Source organism: Stegodyphus dumicola, chromosome 1 (assembly GCF_044657685.1).
Source record: "Stegodyphus dumicola isolate Sdum_Otavi_A_Nest chromosome 1, ASM4465768v1".
Classification (NCBI taxonomy): domain Eukaryota; kingdom Metazoa; phylum Arthropoda; class Arachnida; order Araneae; family Eresidae; genus Stegodyphus; species Stegodyphus dumicola.
In genome coordinates, this window is record NC_140768.1 from 295,787,669 (window position 1) to 295,812,084 (window position 24,416).

General features: G+C 32.1%; 1 protein-coding gene across 1 annotated transcript; it reads right to left on the minus strand.

Annotated features, from left to right (window-relative positions):
- Positions 1–110: 110 nt before the first annotated feature.
- On the minus strand, positions 111–23,322 carry LOC118190428 (carbohydrate sulfotransferase 11-like). Its single transcript, XM_085810382.1, has 5 exons — positions 23,311–23,322; positions 19,928–20,054; positions 11,245–11,282; positions 9,918–10,079; positions 111–2,670 (listed from the first exon to the last, which is right to left on the minus strand). The coding sequence occupies exons 1-5, from the start codon at positions 23,320–23,322 to the stop codon at positions 1,993–1,995; spliced, it is 1,017 nt and encodes a 338-aa protein (XP_085666508.1). The 3' UTR covers positions 111–1,992.
- Positions 23,323–24,416: the final 1,094 nt, after the last annotated feature.

Here is a 24,416-nt window from a genome sequence, read left to right on the forward strand (position 1 = left end):
AATAAAAGACATTTAATGTCGGAAAACAAAACTGGTTATTTCGATTTTTTTAAATGCAGTTTTCTTAAGAGCAAAACCAAAAAATAAATAAACAAACAAAAAAATCTAAGTAATAGATTGCTGACAGAGCTTGTTCATTTTCTTGAAGAACTTTATTAACACCAGGCAAATTTTAACACATAATATAGTCCAATATAAAACGGTATATATTTACAAGCTATATTTAATAAAAAAAAAGTATAAAAATACTTTACATATAAGCATAGATTAAAAGTTATAAAACAAAAATATGTACATTTGGCATAAATGAGTAACTAGCTGATATTACATTCACAGATCTCTTTTTATATAAGCATTGATCAGTTTTTTCTGTACTTTTTTATTGCTAATCAAAACTTTTGGAATATTCTCTCAAAACAGACATTTATATTTGCATCACAATTACAGGTTTGACAAATAACAGAAGGATGTATCTGGTTTCAGCAGGATGGGACATAAAGGCAGAGCTCTGATTGTCAACCCAATAAGATCAAAAGATATCAATTGCTACTATAAATTTTTTGATTCAAGCTGAATGACAACAATTGGATTTAAAAAATACCTAAGTAAAACAATTGTTCTATCTAGAATTAGTAATCCATGCAGAAGGTGGCTGTTGTTGAATGTTGAAGTAAATGATGGAACAAAATCTCCAGTCAACTTACAACACTCAGCATTACCTGTAATGTATCTGAATTCTTCTGAAAGCAATATGAACAAGTCAAGAGCTTCAGAGGGGGGGGGATAGAGTTTTAAAAAATTATACAAAAATGGCATTTGCATGATGTCAGCTTTACATAAGCTGAGTCAACAAGTATTATTTGAATACAGTAAACCTTAACTGCAGCCATGCTTTACTATGTTGTGCGGAATAAGGTTAAAAAGTTACACAAAAACGACATTTGCATATGTCCACTTTACATAAGCTGAGAGTCAAGAAGTATTATTTGAACACAGTAAACTTTAACTAGGGCCATGGTTTACTATCTTGTGCACACTGATAGGCAAATCTCAGTTTGAAAACTGCATATGAATGGTACATATCAAGCTTGGATTGGATGACTTAATTCAGGCAAACACACATGGGCTACTTTCATCTCAATTTTGACTTTAGCCATTGGAAGGGTGAAATCTGAGGGTCTCATTTTCTTCTTCCCCTGCCACCTGCTTTTGAGAGATACCTTAATATATCATGTGTTTGAAGTTTGATACAAATAGCATAATGTTCCTTATTTCTGTTTTTAAAGTTTGGGAAGAAATCATTAATGTCAATGACAAAGACTCTACACTGTGAATAAGTATTTTTAACACATCTGTACATTTAATATTATTGCAAAATGAAAGTTCAAAGAAATAATAAGGTGATATTACCTTTGCTGAGTGATAAAACAGCTGAACACCAGCAGTTTGACTAAGTTCAAATTCCAGTAAATAGGTTGGCTGTGTGGGAGATTTTGTGGTTTTTGCTCATATAATGCTAATACAGGCACAATTCCCTTAAAAATATTGTTCACTAAGGCACCTCTCATTTAGCATCTATTTATTTCTGAATAAAAGTTGATTACGAAAGAAAAAGCATCCAGATATTTTAACAAATAACATATTTCAAACCTGTAAGAATGTTTTAATATATATGTACATAATATAAGTATAGAATGACAATTCAAAATTTTGATGATTGCTACTTTGTACCATATATAAAAAATAGTACATCAAAATTAATAACTCAATAAATGATTAAAAGGGGGAAATATGGCATTTTGTGTATGATTTGTCTGATAAAAATACGTATGGTAATTCAGATGAGAATTTACATAACAATATGCAAGTTGAGTTAGAACATAAATATAATGATTCATATTCAATTTGATAAATATAATGATTCATATTCAATTTGAACATGAGTTAGATCATAAATATAATTATTCATATTCAATTTGAATACAAGTTAGATCATAAATACAATGATTCATATTCAAACAAAGTAAAATCCTCTTTGTATATTTCAAAAAGTTTTCTGTGTAATTCAGTGGATATATTTCTATAGTATGTTTGCATAACATTCCGTGTAGGTGTTTTTTTATAACTTTGTAATCTGTCAGGAAACTGAACATATTTTGATATACCAGTTTTTTCTAGGATATACTTTGCATCACTCTCTAGAGTCTCATATTTACCTACAAAGTCATAGTTTACATGGCAAGGAAAGCACAAATCAAATATAGGTCTCCAGTGTTCATTAAATGCTTTCTTCCAATCATCTACCTTCAGACTTGTAATGTACTGAATAAATTCAACAAATCTGACATCATGACCTTTTTCTAATGATTCTTCTGAAGGATTAACTCTAAATTTTTTTATTATTTCAGTTCCAAAACGAGTCCTAAAGTAATCCACATAACTTTCCTCTAATTTATTTCTATATGCAGACAGAATCCTTTCATATGGATGTCTAACAAAAAAAAATTTCCAATAATGTCTTAATTTCTGTTGAATTTCATCTGGTGAATACAGATTTAATGTCTGAAATGCATTTGCTTGGTGTGTTTCATTGCCACTTATGGATAGAGGATCTTTTGTTTCAGAATTCCGTAATGATAATAAGACTCTTTTCCAATTTGTACATGCAACCTGTAAAAAACAGATGGGGGAAAAAATCACATTCTGCAATACCTAAGAAACAAGTAATTATAACAAAGTATTATATTTTATAGTCTCAGTTTATAAATGTGCATTAAACCATTAACCATATAAATGTTACAGAATTGTATGTCTATAGAATAGCAATTGCACATACATGGTTTAATAAATAAAAAAATAAAAAAACTTTCATGCAAAACAAAATTTAAGGTATACTATAATACAATTCCATAATATATATACAGTCATTTGCAAAAGTTTAAGACTGGTAGCCGATTTTCAGTACTTTAACACATTTCATCCTTTTAACAGATTACTGCATTATCTCATAAGTTGATTGCATCTGACACACTCTACTGCAATAAATAAAATTAATACAGATTTCTACATAAAAGCACTTAACTGTGGCCATTTAAATGCCATTAATCTTTTCAACTACATTATACTTAACAAACATCTTTGGCCATTTGAGGTTCATTTTTTGAACAGCAATTTTCCAACATGACTATTTTCTACACATACTTTCTTGTACATACTGTATATATTTCACTGCTTTTCCTTTTGCATAGGTTTCTTTCATTTCCACTTTCTTGTATTTATATATCTTTGTTGAACTGTATTTTGCATATATTCATCATGGCATGATATTTCTTGTCAGCATTCTGACATATCCTTTATTCATACTTCTGTACATTTTCTGACTTGCCTTACAGTATTCATGGCTCATGGGTTTATGGCATATTGTTTTCTTTTCTCAATTTCCGATTTCTCATTGGAAACTCCTTTGCAGAATTACTTACACAAAGTGCTCTAGTAGCATTATATTATAGAGCCAGACATGATGCGCTTTGTATTACAATCCCTGTGAACAGAATAGATAGATTTATTACTAGTTGTCTATTGGATTTTGTCACAGACTGTGCTGTTGAGTTATTTTTGTAATGGGTAAAATCCTTCACTTACTTTTGTAAAAAGTGCAAAAATAATGACCCAGCTTAAAGTTGGCTTCGTTTCTTTCTCAATTTCCGTTTCAATATCATTTTCTTTTCTCAATTTCCGATTTCTCATTGGAAACTCCTTTACAGAATTACTTACACAAAGTGCTCTAGTAGCATTATATTATAGAGCCAGACATGATGCGCTTTGTTTTACAATCCCTGTGAACAGAATAGATAGATTTATTACTAGTTGTCTATTGGATTTTGTCACAGACTGTGCTGTTGAGTTATTTTTGTAATGGGTAAAATCCTTCACTTACTTTTGTAAAAAGTGCAAAAATAATGACCCAGCTTAAAGTTGGCTTTTCTGCACATGACAGTAGCAAGAAAGTTGATAGATACATAACTCCAACTGTGAAACATTCTCCACGCCAAATGATATGGGGTGCAATGTTTGGTAATGCTGCTCTGTTTTTTCTGCCACCTAAAACAACTATAAACGGAAGTTGGTACCTTAATTTGTTTCATGAGAAGCTGAAGCTTAACATGGATGTTCACAGATGATTAATTTTCATGCAGATTGGGCTCCGTGTCACAGGTCAAGGACTGTTAACCTTCCGCATACGGCGGCCATGATTTCCACAGGATATGAAATCAGTCTCGTAATACGGGTCCCGTGAAAATAGCATACGTTTAGTTTATTTCTCTTATTTTCAATATGTATCCCACCTTTTTCTCTGTGTAGGCTAAGAATACTGTAATAGTACTCATATTTTACATTTCATTTTGCACCTAGATGGCGCTACAGGTTTTATAGCATTGTAAGGGAGTACTATTGTTTCTTTGCTGCCAAACATGATCAATGCTGTTGCTTCTTTCATGCTTGGTGGGAACTGTATTGTCATTTACGCGGCAAACGAGTGCTTTATAGATTTGCCGGGTTGCAGTGATGTTTTACCTGTGACTAAAAAACAAAACTAAATTAATTATGAACATAGCAACAGTGATTCTGTACCTTCCATAAATTTGGAGAATGATGATAATAATGAAAATAATCAGAAATCAGAAAGTCAAACCTTTGGAAACTTTAGCATGTAGGAATCCTTATTCTATTCTATTTATTTGGTAATCTTTCCAACTGTCCGAATAAATTATGCTATCATCTGCAATGCTTTCAATAGTTTTATTAAGAAGGGTAGAGCCAATTCTATTAGGAACAGTGACAATAAACGAATATTTTGTTTCTCTACATATACCACCAAACACTCACTCTTCGGGTAATATTTGACCACAATTATTTTTACACTTAGTAAACAAACTTTCATCAATTTCCACAATGCAATCTGGTCCACCTACCTTCTTGTTTGGTTTATTCTCCATATCCAAGACACATAATTCACGCATGTAATTGTTCCAATCTATAACAGTTTTATCCGATAAATCAAGTTGCTTTTCACAAAATTTAATCGACGTTAACTCCTAGCACTAGCAGTATATGAATCTCAAAGCTGAACAAAATGGAATTTGGCTTCCTTCAAACCAGTTGTCTTTTCTAAGTCCTTGCTGATCACACTGTCTTAAATTACATTTCCAAAATGTACATTTACCAAAATAAAGTTTCATATCATGCGAGTTGGTACATTTTCATTTTTTTGGTAAAATATTTCGCTTCTGAAAAAAATAAAATTGCATCTTCTGTGCTTGGCAAATCCCAAAGACGCATTTTCATACGACTAAAAAATTGTGCAAAAAATCAGCAAACAACAAGGCAAAAAGGAATCCAAAAGACAACTGCGTGTGAACTACAGGATTACTCTTTATTGGCGCATCGGCACAACTTCTGCAGCGGTGGTGTTAATACGTAAGTACCAAAATTCGGTACAAATTTAATTTTAAAAATTCTTTTTACTCTACCTGAAGGTGCAAACGGTAAAATTCCGAGATTTTTAGTTTTTTTCATTAACCCTCTGACTGCTCAATTTGTGGACCGAAATCGCTTCAAAAAATGTGTAATTTTTTTTTTTTTTTTCATATTTTAAATCTATATATATTGGAAAGTTGAAAAATGCACTTTTTCTTTCTAGAAAACACTTTTATATAGATTTTTATCATGAGAAACTAAGTTGCCAGAAAAACCAATTTCAGATGCTATCAAAAAAAAAAAAAAAAAAAAATAATAATAATAAATTTCAATCGAATTACAGTTAATTTATATTTATTACATAATATAAAAAAGTAAAATGTATAAATTTTAAGAAAATATGAAGCACTGAGGAAAAAATACCTTAGAAATGCAGTTTAGTACGATAGAGTTCAAAACAGGGTTCAAGGCAAAGTCCAACTTCACAGTCTTCGCGCCAGATTCAATAAATCTAATTAATAATCAATTTAATTATAAATCTAATCAATAAATCGAACTAATATTCAACAATTTTATTAAATAATCAAAATAATCGCTGAATGTTTTCTAGCAGCCATTTCTGTAAGAAAAATGCGGCAAAAAGTGAAGTTTGAGCTGTAATAGCAAGTACCTTCAAATCCCGCGATTTAGTGGACAACTAACGATATATGTTGGCCAAAACGTAAACTATACGTCAAATACTGTATATAATTTATTTCGATGGTTAAACGGGATGCGCTCCTCAATAAAGGAAGAAAAAGACATGCCCGCGGAAATCGCGGGATGAGCAGATTTTGCTACATTTGAGTTGCCTATGGAAATCGCGGGATGAGCAGCCAGAGAGTTAAGCAATATTTGTAAAAAAATTTTTTCAACATTATATTAAAAAAAAAAAAAAAAAAATTGAAAGCTTTCAGAATTTATACACCCAAAGGGGCTTTTTTTTTAACGGTTTGTATGTTACTTTTATTTATTAAATATCATGTTCTTCGCACTTAACCACACAAAATTCAATCCAACAGCAATATCACAAAATACAGTCAAAAGTCGTTAATCCGGACTCGTCGGGACTTCGGCAATTCCGGATTATAGATCATCAGTTTAAATCTCGTAAGATGGCATGCAGAAATTCTAAAATTAAAAATATGAAACCGTAATTTATGAAATAAAGAACAATTATGATCTAAAGGGTATCAAAATTTGCAAAAAGAAAAAGCTTAATATTTATTTGTTTACTTTATTAAACATTTCTTTCAATGTAAGTTGTTTAAGTTTTGCTTCGTTTCATGTGATAATACTTTCTCTTTAATTCTATTAAACAGACATAATTTCTTGTTCAGTTACAAAGTTCCGCCGTTCAAGTCCTATAATTGCTGTGTCAAGAACACCGACTAATTTGTCAATCGAAATTTTTTTTGTTTTCAATAACCTCTGTCACTTTTCTTCGCTATCGGAAGCGAATTATAATGACGAGGAACTTGTTTTAAATCATATCAAAGACGGAGCATATCGAGATGAAATACTACATTTGGTAAGGAATTATAAGCCAAATAAAATAAAAACATCTGCGCTAGAGATAAAGATAGTGCTGACAAATCAACTTCCAATTCATTACGCGCCCGCCGCCGAGCAGCGTGAAATTGATAAACAGATTTCGGATTTCAAAACATACTTTCGCTTTAGATCCTTTACATATTAACAAATATATATCGGAAATTCTATTTGATATAATCGAAAGTTTAAGCTTACTTTTATAAAATTGCTCTTACAGTCTGCAAAAAATAATAAGCCGGATGCAATTCGAAAATTAAGGAACAACGCAATCATCAACATTAACTGAAATAGATAATTATTTAGCTTATACGTCCATTATACATAAAATGCGCACGCGAAAACGTATTCTGCACTTGCGCACACTCATATGCGCAGTCGTAAAAGGTCTTACGCGCACGCGTGAACGCCTCTGCGCATGTGTCAACGCGGCGCATGCGCAGAAAGTTTTTAGTTTTGATGTCCGGATTATAGATCATTCCGAATTATGGGTGTCCGAATTAACGACTTTTGACTGTATTTAAAAATAACATATCTTTAGAATTTCTGATAGACAGTCTTGTGCACTGGAGATATTTTTTTCCCCCACATACGTCGCTTTGCTTGCTTTGAAATCAATGAGTTTGTTAATGAAAAATTTGTTAGTTAATAAAAAATAAGTTTTACAAAATATGAAATAGATAATAAAACAAATTAAAAATTCGGGCTTCCAGGTGCCAATATTCGGGTGGAGGATTACATTATTCAAAATTTCATGGCTCCAGGTACCATCATTTTTTCACAATGTGAGATTCATGCAGATTCTTCATAATTTAATTTCTTTAAATATAATACAGGGTGATAATATTTGGTGGCAACAATTTAAAAACTGAAACACCGCTTATAGTGAACCGACACAAAATGCCGTTTCAAGACAAATAGCCTTTCTGGGCTAACACTCCTTTGAGCTAAAAATGTAAACTTAATTTTTTTTAAAAAAAATATTTCAAAGTGCATCTTCACTGTTTATGCAGCATATGTTCCAAATTCCATAGCTCTGGACTTATCATCTTTTGTGCTGTGCAAAACGGGCTCAAATATTCATAGATTTTTCATTTTATTATAATAGAAAATGGCATTCCTCTTTGATTTTTTAACTGGCTTTGGATTGACCATGAGTTTGAGTTAATCACGGATTTAATCTTCAGTATTACTTGTTAACCGGAAGCTGACTGTACCCTGTAATTTTTATACTCAAGATAGATTTTTAACTTCATTAAGTAATATCAGATTTTATATCTTTTATCTTGCAGAAATTACATATTTTAGCCCCCTCAAGAAAATAATAATAATATGTTCAAAATAGATTCAGAAGAAGAAGGATATAAACACTGCTTGACATTGAAAATGCAACATCAAGAAGGAATGGTCAGAAAGTGATGAAATTTGGAAAAAAGACAGAGACAGCAAGCAGCAATAAGTGATATTTATTTCAAAATGATAGTCAGAATACAGAGCGAGAACAGTGTTGGCTCAGTAGGATGTAGGACCACCGCAGACAGCGATGCACGAAGAAACACATCTACGCATAGAATCAATAAGAACGCGGATGGTGTCCTGATGGATGGCTCTCCATTCTCTTTCAACCATTTGCCACAGTTCCTCTTCTGAACAAGGCAGGGGCAGAGTGTCTGCAAACGGCGTCCGATCACATCCCACACATGTTCGATTGGTGACAGGACAGGAGAGTATGGTGGTCAGGGAAGCAACTGTATACCTTGCAGAGCATGTTGGCAGATGCGAACACTGTGTGGTCGGGCATTATATTGCTGAAAAATTGCATTAGGCAGCTCCTGAAGGTAGGAGACTGCTACTGGCTGCAGTACATTATCCAAGTATCGTTGGGCCATCATAGTACCCTGAATATGAACTAGAAGTGATCTGGAATCGTAGACAATAGTGCCCCAAACCATTATGCCACGTGCTTGCACGGTGGGGCATTCCACAGTTACTGCCGGATTAGATCTGTCTCCACGTCGATGCCACACACGCATGCGGCGACTGTCACTGGATAAACAGAAGCGTGACTCATCTGAGAACACAACATTTCGTCATCTACATCGCTCCAGTCCGGCACCATTATAAACGTTGGCGTCTATGCTGTGGGGTCAATGGCAATCTTCTTAATGGATGCCGTGAGTGCAGGCCACTTTCAACCAATCGACAGGAAATGGTTCTGGTCGACACAAGAACATCCACGGTATCTTGCACATGCTGCAGAATCGCAGTACGAGTGACTTGCGGGACCGCCACAGCTTATCGGCGGATGAGTTGATCCACGCGTGCTGACTTCACTCTGGCTGCACCTGCACCCTTCCTTCTTCCCACATTTCCTTGTTCCAAACATGTTCACCATAGCCGATGCACCGTGCTCGCATCCATGTACGTATCAGCTGCAATTTGACGTAAGGACCAACCCGCCCTTCTCAGTCTGATCACCATACCCCTCTTAAAATCGTCTATCTGCTGTTGCTCCGTTTTAAACAATTGTATTTTTATTAAATTAATATTTTAATATTTTGAGAAAATGTATATTATGTAATAATTGTTACTAAATTTAAGTATGAAACACACCCACAAAAATTTTTACATGTTTTTTTAATTTTTTTTATTACAGTTTCTTTTTGTAAAGCACAAGTGTCCCATCACTTTTGTGAGACACTGTCATAAATTTCTGATCACTCCTTTTTGGTGTTGCATTTTCAATGTTGAGCAGTGTACATTGAAAAGATACATAATATAAACATTTAAAAGAGATTTAAAAGAAAAAATAATTTATATTTTAAAACAATAATGTTATTTGATTTTACCTTGGGTACAAAGCAATAAATTAATTTATTCGCATCATCCACAATAAAATGATCCAAATAGGCAGGTTGAATATCTGCAATACTCTGGTTTATTTTTAAAAATTTGCATGTCTGGTCAATAATTTTCTTCCTTCTCTTTTGTTCAAAATCAAAGTTATAAGACTGAAATTTGACAAAGTCGAATATAAGTACATAACAAATTATAGAATAATTATATTTATAAATTTAAAAAATGTATGCCAACTGAAAAATTAAAGTTTTAAAAACATATTTTAAAAGGACATAAATATTCATAATGAAGTTACATAAATATACCTTCAAGAAAATATGCCACATTAAATTGCATAGTCCAAATTACATTAATCATTAGCAAATTGTCTTCACTTAAAAAAGAATTAACTAATTCAGGTAGGAAACAGAAATTATAAAATTTATGGGTACTTTCTGATTATTCACACACATACTGAAAGCTGGCAAACTCAATGAACAAAAACAAATGATAATCCGTCTAGCTTCTGTAAGACTAAAGTCTGTTTCTTGGTTTGCTTTGTAGGGCATTGAACAGAGAGCTGTTATATATGAAATGAATATTTGGCTTTGACCCACAGGGCTAACTGAGCAGTAGATTAAGGCTTTTCAGCATTTCAAAGCAAATGATAATAGGATTGATGTATTTTTTTTCCTTCTTCAAAAGTATTTTGCTCCTTAATATTCTGTAATAATTTTCAATAAGTTTCTTACAAGTTTCACTCTTTACATGTTTCCAAGCAATAACGAAAACTGCTTTTATATGACTTGAACTTATAATTTCTTCAACACTACAGGCATAACTTGATAAATTTTGCTCAATGAATGTTGATATTTGTACTTAAAAATCCTCTCATACTTTTATAACTGTGTTAGGTGTGTTATATTTTTGGAAAGAATGTAGAAGTCAGAGAAATAGCCCTACAGTTGTTCAAGACAGAAAGGTCCTTAGCAGAAAACCAAGGAGTCCCAAAAGGGAAAGTCCATTTTTAAAATTATTTAATTATCAGTTATACATACCTTAAAAAAAAAAAAAAAAAAAAAAAAAAAAAAAAAAGACTTTGAAGCAATTTCCGGATGTTTCTAAATAGTGCTACTAAATGACATGTTTGCACTGCCCTCAGACAGCATATAGGTTGAGGACATGTATCGCAGATTGTCAAATAAGTTCAACCACTGAATGCCAGATTATTGAACTTCTACCATATAAAGATATAATGAAATTAAGCATATACGATCATTCTAATAAGAACATCTCTTATGCAGTTATTAAACAAATGCATGAGAAATCTGTACTTACCAATATTTTTGACTTCTCAAGATTTTTACTTAGATCAGCTAAAACAATAAAAAATATTTTTTTTTCTCAGTTATGACTTAGCACTGAATAAATAAATACAATACTTAACATTGCCAAATGACAAAATTAAACTTTTAAATTAAAATAAACGAATTCAAAATGAAAGAATTCCCACTTTGAAAGCTCTAGGTTTAGTTTGCATATTTCTTTTCAGAATGTAAAATGTTATAAATTGAAAAAGTAATGCGCCTTAAGATCACCGAATGTGGCGATATGTGTTTTGCACTGGTTTTTTGCACGACTGCATGTTGTATCGCAACCCTTTTGACATTGAACACTCTTTTGCTAAATCAATGGTTCGTATTTTGAAATGGCCAATGTTGCAATGAGAGATGTGGTTGCAAGAGAGTCTGGGAGATTATTTTTAGTGGCTGTGCATGATACAAGTAAGGAAATGCTGATGTAGTGTATTAAAGAGTGGATTGAGCCTTGTACGACTATTTTTTCGGATGGCTGGAAAACTTACAGGGATTTAGGAAAAGAAGGTTTTGAACATTTATTTGTGAACCATAGTATGAATTTTCTGGATAATGTGTCTGTCAGTCATATAAATACGATAGTGAATACGTGGCGGCATGTTAAAGGCAGCATGAAATTCGTATTTCTGCTGTTCGAAAAAGTATTCATTCATGGTAAGTTCTTGTTCTTATTTTGTAGAATGTTATGTTCATTGTTCTTTTAGTATGAATTTCTGTCGTTATTATTATTTTTTTTTAATTGTTTGAAATTTATTTTAGTTAGTTTATTTTGTTGATTAGTGCATAGTGCCTAGATTGTGCAATTCGAAGATGTTTTTTAAAGTTGAAACAGAATGCTGTGTACATGGTAGTCTTTGAAATTTATTATTGTTATGTTAATTTATTAAAGTGAGGTGTGTGTAGTTCATAGATTCTTTCGCTGCTTAGATTGTGCAATTCGTAGATTTTTTTTAGAGTTAAAACATATTGCATGTATGCATATCGTGTACATGGATTCTTGTCAAATATTTTTGGTTAGAAACTATGTTTTTGCTATCTAATTTTTTTTTTTTTTTTTTTTTTAATTTTTAGCTTAAATTGTGTGTTCAAAATGTGGTTTCTGCAAGTGCAAAAACCGCATTTTTGGTGACATTTTAGGCTTAAAGTTCAAAATGTAGACAAAAATTTATATAGTAATATGGCACCTCGGTGGCAAGAAATTTGGTGACTTGAGGGTGCATGTAAGAGTAGTTCCAAATAATGCAAAGCATATTTCCATTTGAGAATTTTACTGGTACTTACATATTATCCATCGGCCATGAAAGCCATCAAATCACGAAAGTTAACAGATATCCCGTCAAAGCTGTGTTGAACTTTCCCGCAGAATTCCGAACCACACTTACATTTCTACTCTTACAATAAAACATTTATCAGTCTCTATGCACAATCCACCACATAATCATTGTTGCAAAAGTAATCGACACAATTTGATTTTGCACTTCGTAAACTTACTTTCCTAAACTGCTACTGTTTTGTTAGGCCCACTAGTTTTACTAGAAGCTCTATTTAGAGTGGTATGAGCCCCAGTGGTGATTGTTCTAATCTACTGTTATTCTGTCAGCCATATCCAGATGTTCTACTCCACATTCTCTAATTTTCTCAACCAACTGTAAATGAACTGAGTACAATCAAAAAAGTGATTGAACAGCCATCAAATTCACTTTTTCAGAATGTAAGAAAAAATACAGTAATAAAAATTAATGTATATGTTTAAAAAAAAAATAAACTAACACTACTCAGAGCCATCTGTAGACTGACCTATCAACTGAAATGCCAACAAGATAGGAGGACTAATGGTTGCAAGGGAGAAAAGATTTTGTGAAAAAAAAAAAAAAAATTAGTTCCAAAATTCACTACAAGGAGGAAATGCAGCACTCTTGTAATCTGCACAGCTTAGAATTAGATAAAGGAATAAAAAAGAAATTTCAGTGCAACATTAAATGTTACAAATGAACTGTCACAAAGGTTTATAGAGACTATTTTTTCAGTATACCATAGCCTTTTATTAAAACACTTCCTCAATAAGGGCATAGACCTCTATGTGACTACCCTTCTTGTCTTCATACACTGCATAATGTATGCAACATTCTCAATGGCTAAATGTAACATCTCACCAGGAATGCTCTGTATAGCACAGGATATTGTTGCGTTTTTCTTTTCTTTCTTCTGACACCAATTGTTACGTTATTTTCTTTCTTCACGTTCATACGGGGTTTGTAGATTTGGAGTGAATAACGACGACACTTGATGAAGTATCGAAACACACTTTATTTACCAGTATTGTCAGGACAGCTCCAGAACTTGTTTTACAGTCGTCGATGAACTACTATTAACATGCTGTCAGCGACACAGCCTTCAGGTTATCAGGCTATCACGGTGGCGACAGCTTCCTGCAAAGCACCCGACTGCTTTCCGGAGTACAGCCAGTACCTCCTACATACAAAGCCAAGGCTCTAGGGTTGCTTGAACGTTCTGACGTCACAAAAGTCGTCTCTCCACTATCCTCATCCTGATATTTTACATGCTGTTATATATAATTTTATTGTTGTGAAGAAACTAATTTCAGATGAATATGAGCAAAAATTTTTATTTTCGGCTAATCCACGAGATACAGTGTGTAAAATTACTTTAAATTTACTTCATGAAAATTTTTTTTGGAACTGAATGACTGTGCAAAACTTCATAACCCTCAGATTATTTTGAAAAATATCATACTATCATCAACAAATATTTTTCTAAATAATTACTGCAAAAAGTTAAATGATAATCTTTTAAGCAATAATTTAACTAAGCAACGGAAATTGAAAACATTAAAAAAATAGTTTATGTATGTAGCAGAAATGAAATATGTTATGTGTTTAAGGTACAATATAAGATAATGAAACTAACCTATTTTTTCTTAATATTTTCAGACTTGTAATTCATTTTTTTAAATGAATATTTTCTGCAGAATGTGTATAATATGTTGAATAAAAAAGTGCTTTTTCTATTTGTGTTGTGAAATCTTTGCCACCTATTCCAAAATGCATGCACGCTTACACTCAAAAAAAAAAAAAAAAAAAAAAAAAGAGGGAAATATTTGCAATTATCATAGAAAAGTGCTAAAGCTCTAAGGTCTGTTATATAATATACTAAGCTTTTTCATCATAAACTAAAGAGTATTCATTTTTGAAGATAAAATACTTTGTCAATTAATATTACTTTCGTTTATATTTTAAAATCAATATCTTGAAATTTCTAATCTTATTTTAATTGAAACAGATGTGTTTGTTACATTAATTTTAAACTGTAAGAAGGAAGTATGTACAATTTGTAGTCAAATACAATTCCAGATGACTAATTTTTATAGATATTTACTAATATATTATTGTTATTATATTCTATGTTTAATTCTGTCAAAGAAATATAGTTGCACATATACAGGGAAAAATGCATCTGATAACTCTATAAAAAATAAACTAGAATAAAAAAGTACTTTCATTTCTTCCCAGCTGTAAGGCCTCATACATTTGTACTAAGTTATTTTTTCTCAAAGGGATTTACTGTAATAAAAAGTAAGTAGCATGAAGTTGCCTAAATAAACATTTACTCCCCTTTTTCTCACTATAATACATGGTGTCATTTCCTATTATTTCTAGTTATAATTGTACTGGTAGAAAACTTTCAGGTAAAAAATAAGTCTTTTTTTAATGCATTTTGCACCCTAGTTGTGCTATTTTCTTAATAAAGATCTGAAATTATTCTGAAAATTTTAAATCTTACCTTAACACTAAACTCCTTATTCCTTACAATTCTAAAAATTCAGGGTATTTGATCTATTTAGATGTTTTAAAAGTTTCTGCTGATTATCCTGATAAAAAAATTCCAGTAAGTGCATATCAATTATACAACTTCATATTTATCATTTGCTAAAAAATTCTTAGATAAGTTACAATTAAATGATTTTTAGGAACAAAAATTTACTAGTTACAAGAAAATTATATATGTACATATTAAACAAAAGGGATGTTACAGACATTAAATGATAAGAATGAAACTTGAGAATTTTGAATTCCAAACAAGTGTAAAGTTTGTTGAATTTTTGCAATTTTCCTTTTTCGTTATTGAGAAAGATGCAATTACATATTCTTCAAAAATAGGAATCTAATTGAAAAAAGCTTAAATATTATTAAATATTAGCGCCTATATTGAAAATTAACACTGAATAAATACCAATATATGCTCAAAAACAGTATTTTTCATATTGCTCAAAAATAGTATTCAAATCATACTCCAGGTTTATTATAGGTTACAAAATTCAATCCTTCAGTGAAGTGAAGTGAACAAGATCAAAACCGGAAAATTACTAAACAAATACGTGTAAATAGCAAATGTTAAAAACTGATATTGCAAAAATAAAACACGATTAATAAATTTAGGATTAGGGATTTTTAGTTTTAATCAACTGTTAACTTGTCATTATGCATTATTGTTGCCTTTTTACTAAGGAAGAGGATATTTAGTAAAATATATATTCAAAAAACAAACTAGCAACAGCCAGATCTTACACATGTATTTTATTACCACCGTCTGAAGTATGTTAAATCAATTTCTGTTCTATTATTTTAAGTGTAAAATTATTTAAGAAAAGTTAAGATACGTATTTGAAATTAGGAAATGCAGTCGATGAAGGGCAAATCAGATATACATATTTATTTATTTAAAACCAAATGATATAAGCCTTCTGCAGGGGGGACTACATTTCATTTTCTCGTCTTAAGGGAATAACAGCGATAAGTGGCTTCATGTGACAACCATTCTCTCTGTAGATAAGGACGACTTTAGTGACGTAGTGTCAGCTGTGCCGTGGCTTTGTATGTAGAAGGTGCTGGTACAGCTCCCGACTCTGCTTCGTCGTTCTTGGAACTCCACATGCTCTCGAGACTCTCAACACTACAACTCGCGATGCACTCGACGACACACAAGCACAGCTCTCGACTCTTCGGTTCAGTTGTTCCCGGAGCTCAACATGCTCTCTCGACATTGCACTAATCGTGAGACTCTTGCGGTGCACTCGACGACCCACTCGGCGCTCACTGCACGGCTGTCGACTCGATCGACTCCGCAGGGAATTGACTCGCTAGACGAGACACCAACTCAATACTAACTAATTCGCACTCTAGACGAGGCACACACATTCGCCCTCTCGACGAGACACACACTGCCTGACTGCGGACCAGCAGGGTTTATATAGCTTTCAGCTTGTGCTCGAGAACATTCTGGGCTAAACCAGTAAAAATTCATTCCAGAAGGTTCTCCATGGTATATTGCCAATTTTGTCGCCAAATGGGCGATTTCTCACCAAATGTGGCAACCCTGCTTTCCCTTGCCATTTTATTACCTTTGCGGGGAAGCCATCTTACTGAGCCTGTACATTTCGTAACAATATGTTGTGTTTTAAGGCTGTCAAGGTAGATCTTGGAAGGTAGACCTTCACTAAGATGGACCTTGGATTTAAAATAACCTCACACGAAAAAGTCCCATGGAGTTAGATCCGAGAAGTGAGGCAGCCATTGCCCTTTGGTGTTTGTTCCCTTGTCTTTATAGACTGAATTATTAGTTGCTGCTGCCATTTACATTTTTGAATTTTACTAGCATTTTGTAATAATTTCAGCTGTGTAGACTACAACTATTCCAAAAGTCCATTAATTGGTGACTTCCTGAACATTTTTTTGTCCTAGAATCTTTTTTTCTCCATGTCATCGTATTCCCCCTAGCAAATTTGTGGCATTCCAGTTGACAGATCAAGCTACCAGATGGTTCGTTTAAGCGTCAGATTCAAAAAAAACCAACCTATACATAACTTGTTCATAAAAACAGAAGATGGCTTATTAAGAATCAATTGGGATTACATGAAATGCAAGTGCAGATTTTATGAGTGCTGCGACATTATGCTTATCCATAATTGGTGCTAAATCATACTGCTTAGTGACACTTTCATGGTCAACAGGATAATACATAAATATTTTATTTTTGATGCAGATCACAGTATACATAAAAAGTTTCCGAGTTAGAAATTTCATAATCTACTAACAATAAAAATAATGTTTTTAACAAAATGTTAATAAGAAAGGTGGGCTAACCTTTGGAATATGGTAACAGGTAGTTTCGCTACATTTTGGTAGGTGATAAAGGTTACTACCTAGGACTTTGGGAATAATGCGAGACGTACTCAGTTCCGATTACGCATTATTTTGTGTGAGGGAAATGAGAGATCATGAGATATGTCATGTGACATTTATGGACGAATCACAGTTCTTTAATCAGAAAAGGGGGTAAATTTGTAAAAATATTTGGATCCCATGGCCCTATGTAAAGTAAATCCCGAAATTTTTATTGCGTTTATGTGTAATCAAAAAGAATTGCTTGAATGGTGTATGAGTGTAGGATTAATTGTGGAGAAGTATGAATGTCCAACATGTGGGAATGAAATGAGATTGTGTGAAAGGAAGGATATTACAGATAAGTTTGAATGGCGGTGCAGGAAATCTGGTGAAAATGGACATTTTGTGAAACAGAGTGTAAGGAAGGGTATGTGTTTTGCTGAAAGTCGTTTGAGTATGGGTGAAATTTTATTAATTTCTTATTACTGGGTGAATAGACTGCCAGTTGACTACTGGATTATTGAATCTATAAGAAAAGTTTATCCACCATGCAATCAAGATTCTGAAGAAGATTAGGTAAGTTAATATTTTTAATCATTTGAGGATATTATTTTTATGCATGTAAGGAATAAATGTAAGGAATAAATAAATTAATATGGTATTATTGGAAAACTTGTTATTAGCAATGAATTAGTTTAAAGTAATTAGGATTGTAAGCTAATTTTTATTAATTTAATGTATGTGCTTATTTATATTTTAATTATGTTTTTTAATTTAATTATATTTTAATTTAATGATCGTGATTTTGTGAGTTATATGTTTGTAGTATTTTGGAATATGTTCGAGTAGAAGTAAACGTGCATGGAAATAATTTAAATATTTGACACTAAGTATTTGCAACCATTTTTAATGTTTGCATTACGAATTCATTGGTGACGTTTAAAATAGATAATTTAGAGCGAAAAGTTTTTGGATATTTTATTTATTTTATACGTGGAAATGTTCATCCTTGGAAAGGGTATATACTTTTTCGCGATCAGGTAACTTCATATATGTGCTTTTTACTGAGTTTAAAGATTCACAAAATTTTCCTGCATTTTCGTGCAAATTTTTGTAATTTATGAGAAAATAGCAGTGTACATGGATAAAGTTAAGAGTGTGCACAATGACATTTTTGTGCAATTCTGGGGATTTTTTTAAAGTAAAAATAAGTCGACGTATACATGGTTAGTGTGTATGTCCGATTCTGAAAAACGCGGCAAGGAGTTTGCAATTCTGCACTTTTTCCCAATTTTGCAGTTAATATTTGTCACGATTAAGCAGTTTTGTTCCATAAAATTTCTAGCATAAGTGTAATTCGGCTAGCAGATTGTTGGAAAAAGTGTTGAGTAAATAAAAAGAAAAGAAACATGTCTTTACTTCGTGAAGACAAAATGGCGCTGAAAAAAAAAGTAGAAGGTCGCTGTAGCAGAGTTGATTGCCAAATTTTCGCCAAATTACCATAATCCAAAGATTAACCGAAAGGTGCATAAAATTACTTTTTAAATTATCAACTTTGTTGTATTGATAATTTATGCATTTTTAAAATATAGGCAATGACTTTGATATTTATTTACAGCAGGGTGAGAACACCGAATGAAAATTAAAATACTTCTGTTTTGGAGCAACCCAACCAGTATAGTGGTTAGCATCACTGCTGTGCCAAAGGATCTGGATGAAGAAGATAGAAGGCATGGATGTTTGTAAATTTATAGCATCCACGTGGCATGGAGACGCTCTAAATATGCTGTGAGCCAAAAGTCCTCTCGAGAGGTTGGTGATAGGGAAAGTGAAGTGGCAGACCCTCAGACCCATCCCCCTTGGTGTTTTCCATCAAAATTGGGGATAGAACTGAGCAAAATCACACTGTCACTTCTATGGTGCTTGAGGCCAACGACAGGCATATCTTGCATTTCTTGCCACGAGGAATTTCGTAGGCTTAGGCTGACTATAGGTCAGACAAGTGGGCATTAAGTCAACAACAAACCTTTGCAGATTTTGCAAATTTGGAAATTAAGTTTATCAATTTTGGAGATTAATTACAGTAGCCATTTTACTAGAGAAGTATCTAGCTTTCTGTAACAAATTAAAAAATATTTTTTTTAACATTCAAAACAATACAAGATTGTAACATATAAATTAAATAAGTACTGACTGAAGCTGTGAGCCATCGTACACTGCAACCTGTACATAGCATTATATCAAAGAATAACTCTAAAAATTATAAATTCAGTATAAAAGAAAGAGCCACAATCTTTAAGGTCACAGTAACTGGACTGCAGGACAGTAACATAGTAAACTTGACTGCAATTTTTTAATAGGATGCAGTTCACTTCAGTTAACCAATGATGAATGTATGAAAAATATTGCTTAGTAAATAGACAAGATTTAAAAATTTTTAGATGGCTTTCTCTACTTACTCACTTTGTTTGGGGAAGAAATTTGAAAATCTTTCAGCTATAAATAAATGAAGCACCCAGTGGCTAGCATGTCGTGCAGCTGCACCACAGGTCCAAGGTTCAATCCCCGGATTGGATAACGTTGCCTCAGTCTTTCATCCCTTGAGTGGGTTGATAAAATGAGTACAAAATTCACTTGGGGACTAAACACCAGGGGCCCTGCGACAAGCTAACCTCTTGTCGAGGGCATATGCTGTTGCACTCTGAGGCCCAAAGTTCAAGAAAGCAGAAAAAGGGCACTGCAGGCCGTGGCCCACTAGGGCTGTTGCACCACAGACTTTAGTAAAAATAAATGAATAAAAGAAGTTTATTCCATTATTATATGGTAACAAATAATTCAAATAATTATGGCCTAAATCAATGCTTATCACAATTTCAGCTTGTTTCTTGCCAGATGTAGTAAATACAATTGTGTAAAAGATATTGGTTAAAATTACTTTTTTGCTAATCTTTGGTATATGGTAACAGGTAGTTTGGCGACATTTTGGTACGGCGATAAAGGTTACTAGCTAGGACTTTAGCAGTGTACATGGATATAGTCAAGAGTGTGCGCAATGCCATTTTTGTGCAATTCTGGGATGTTTTTTTAAGTGAAAATAGGTTGACGTGTACATGGATAATACCGTGTATGTGCAATTCGTACAAATGCGGCAAGCAGTGGGCGATTCTGCACTTTGTCCCAATTTCGCACCTAATCTTCGTCATGATTAAGCACTTTTGTTCCATAAAAGTTCTAGCATAAGCATAATTCGGCTAGCAAATTGTTGGAAATGTTGAGTAAAAAAAAAAAACACAAAACAAAACATGCCTTTACTTCGTGAAAACAAAATGGCGTACAAACAAAAACTAGCAGGTTGCTGTAGCAGGGTTGACCACCAAATTTTCGCCAAAAAATCGACAAGTTACCATAATCCGAAGATTAAACTAGTTTTTTTTAATATAAAGATATATATAATATCTTTACACGAAAAACGTTAATAATTTTAACAAATATGAAAGAGAAATACACAAATAAAAATTTTTTGCTTCTGAGAAAATGATTGCTGTATCATTTTGCTTTTGAAATTGATAGAGTTTCTGTAAAATCTATTCCGTAAAAGTTTTTTTAATGGTGTTTTTTTGGGGGGGATGCCAGGAAGGGGAAGAAGATAAATTTTAATCATAATTTATGATATTCTAAAATTATAAAAAAATAATATACAATATACAGATTTGGTATCTTTGGATTATGGTAGCTTGGCGATTTTTTGGCGAAAATTTGGCGACCAACTCTGCTACAGCAACCCTCTGTTTTTTTTTTTAATTAAAAAAGTAATTTTATGCACCTTTTGGTTAATCTTTGGATTATGGTAATTTGGCGAAAATTTGGCAATCAACTCTGCTACAGCAACCTTCTACTTTTTTTTTCAGCGTAATTTTGTCTTCACGAAGTAAAGACATGTTTCTTTTCTTTTTATTTACTCAACACTTTTTCCAACAATCTACTAGCCGAATTACACTTATGCTAGAAATTTTATGGAACAAAACTGCTTAATCATGACAAATATTAACTGCAAAATTGGGAAAAAGTGCAGAATCGCAAACTCCTTGCCGCGTTTTTCAAAATCGCACATACACAGTAACCATGTACACGTCGACTTATTTTTACTTAAAAAAAAACATCCCAGAATTGCACAAAAATGGCATTGCGCACACTCTTGACTTTATCCATCTAAACTGCTATTTTCTCATAAATTACAAAAATTTGCACGAAAATGCATGAAAATTTTGTGAATCTTTAAACCCGGTAAAAAGCACATATATGAAATTACCTGATCGCGAAAAATTATATACCCTATCCCAGGACAAACATTTCCACGTATAATATAAATAAAATATCCAAAAACTTTTACCTCTAAATTATCTATTATAAACGTCACCAACGAATGCATAACAAAACATTAAAAATGGTTACAAATATTTAGTGTCAAATATTTTAATTATTTCCATGCACATTTACTTCCACTCAAACGTATACCAAATTGCTACAAACATATAATTCCCAAAATAACTATCATTTAATTAAAATATAATTAAACCATGTACACGTCGACTTATTTTTACTTAAAAAAACATCCCAGAATTGCACAAAAATGGCATTGCGCACACTCTTCACTATATCCATGTACATTGCTTTTTTCTCATAAATTTGAAAAATTTCACGAAAGTGCATGAAAATTTTGTGAATCTTTAAATTCGGTAAAAAGGACATATATGAAATTACCTGATCGTGAAAAAGTATATACCCTTTCCAAGGATGAACATTTGCACATATAAAATAAATAAAATATCCAAAAACTTTTCCCTCTAAATTATCTATTATAAACCTCACCTACCAATTTCTAACGCAAACATTAAAAATGGTTCCAAATACTTAGTGTCAAATACTTAAATTCTTTCCATGCACATTTACTTCTACTCAAACGTATTCCAAAATACTACAAACATATAACTCTCAAAATCACGATCATTAAATTAAAATATAATTAAATTAAAAAACACTACTTAAAATATAAATATTCATCTTCTCTTGAAATTATATATGAATCAAAACTTCTCAAACCTAAATCTCTCTACTCATAAGATCAATATCACTGATGACCGACCACCTTTACAGTTAGTTCTGGAGATTCAACTTCTTCTATTAAATATAATAATCGTAATGAAGGTGATCTTAATAAAATATAACCTACTAATACTATAATTATTATAGTATGATCATGAAAAAAAATTAATTGTTCTATTACAGGTGAAGAAGCATTTTGAAAATATAAATTTCCTCAAATTGGCAAAAATTAATCACTTATTAATCTTAATTGATTAAAAGTATGATCTAAAGGAGGTGTTCTATTTATTCATTCTAATGAAGAATTTACATGATAAATTATAAAATCAGACTGCTTTATTACTATTCCTTCCCATACAATTACTACAAAAAATATTACAGCAAATACTGATAAAATCGATCCCAAAGAAGAAACTACATTTCAATATAAATAAGCATCTGGATAATCTGAATAACGCCGTGGTATTCCATTTAATCCTAAAAAATGTTGAGGAAAAAAGTTAAATTAACTCCAATGAATATTAAATAAAATTGTAAAATTGTTTTTTTTCTCTCTTATTTTTATACCAAAAAACAAAGGAAATCAATACGTAATTCCAGCCAAAATTGCAAACACCGCCCCTATTCTTAAAACATAATGAAAATGAGCAACAACATAATACGTATCATGCAAAATAATATCTAAAGAAGAATTAGATAAAATTATCCCTGTAATTCCTCCTAAAGTAAATAAATAAACAAACCCTATACTTCATGATATAGGAGCATCTATTTTAAAATTTGATCCACTCAAAGTAGCTATTCATCTAAATACCTTAATCCCAGTCAGAACCGCAATAATTATAGTGGCAGCAGTAAAATAAGCTCATGTATCAACATCTATCCCTACAGAAAATATATGATGAGCTCATACAACAAATCCTATACCTCCAATTCCTACTATAGCATTAATCATTCCTAATCTTCCAAAAGGTTCCCGCTTCCCTACAGAAGCACTAATTACACGAGAAATAATCCCAAATCCAGGTAAAATTAAAATATATACCTCAGGATGCCCAAAAAATCAAAATAAATGTTGAAATAAAATAGGATCACCTTCTCCGGAGGGATCAAAAAAGAAGTATTAAAATTTCGATCAGCTAATAATATTGTAATTGCTCCTGCAAGAATAGGTAATGATATTAATAATAATACTGCAGTAATTAATACTGATCATACAAACAAAGGAACTTTTTCTATAGTTATTCCGTAAGAACGCATATTAACAATCGTAGAAATAAAATTAATTGCTCCCATAATAGAAGAAGCACCAGCTAAATATAAAGAAAAAATAGCAAAATCTACTGATCTGCCTGCATGTCCTATTAATGACGATAAAGGAGGATAAACAGTCCAATCTGTTCCTACTCCTATCTCAGCTATAGATGATATAATTAGTAAAAATAATGAAGGTGGTAACAATCAAAAACTTAAATTATTTATTCGAGGAAAAGCTATATCAGGAGCTCCTAATATTAATGGTACTAATCAATTTCCAAAGCCACCAATTATAATAGGTATAACTATAAAAAAAAATTATTACAAAAGCATGAGCAGTAACAATTACATTATATAAATGATCATCTCTTAATAATCTTCCAGTTCGTCCTAATTCAGTACGAATAATTATTCTTATAGAAGTCCCCAACATTGCAGACCAAACTCCAAAAATTAAATATAATGTCCCAATATCCTTATGATTAGTTGAATAAATTCATCGCAGTAACTTAGTTTAATTAAAACATTAAATTGCAAATTTAATATACTAACTTTAGAAATCATATTGATGATGAACTGTAAATTCATATTA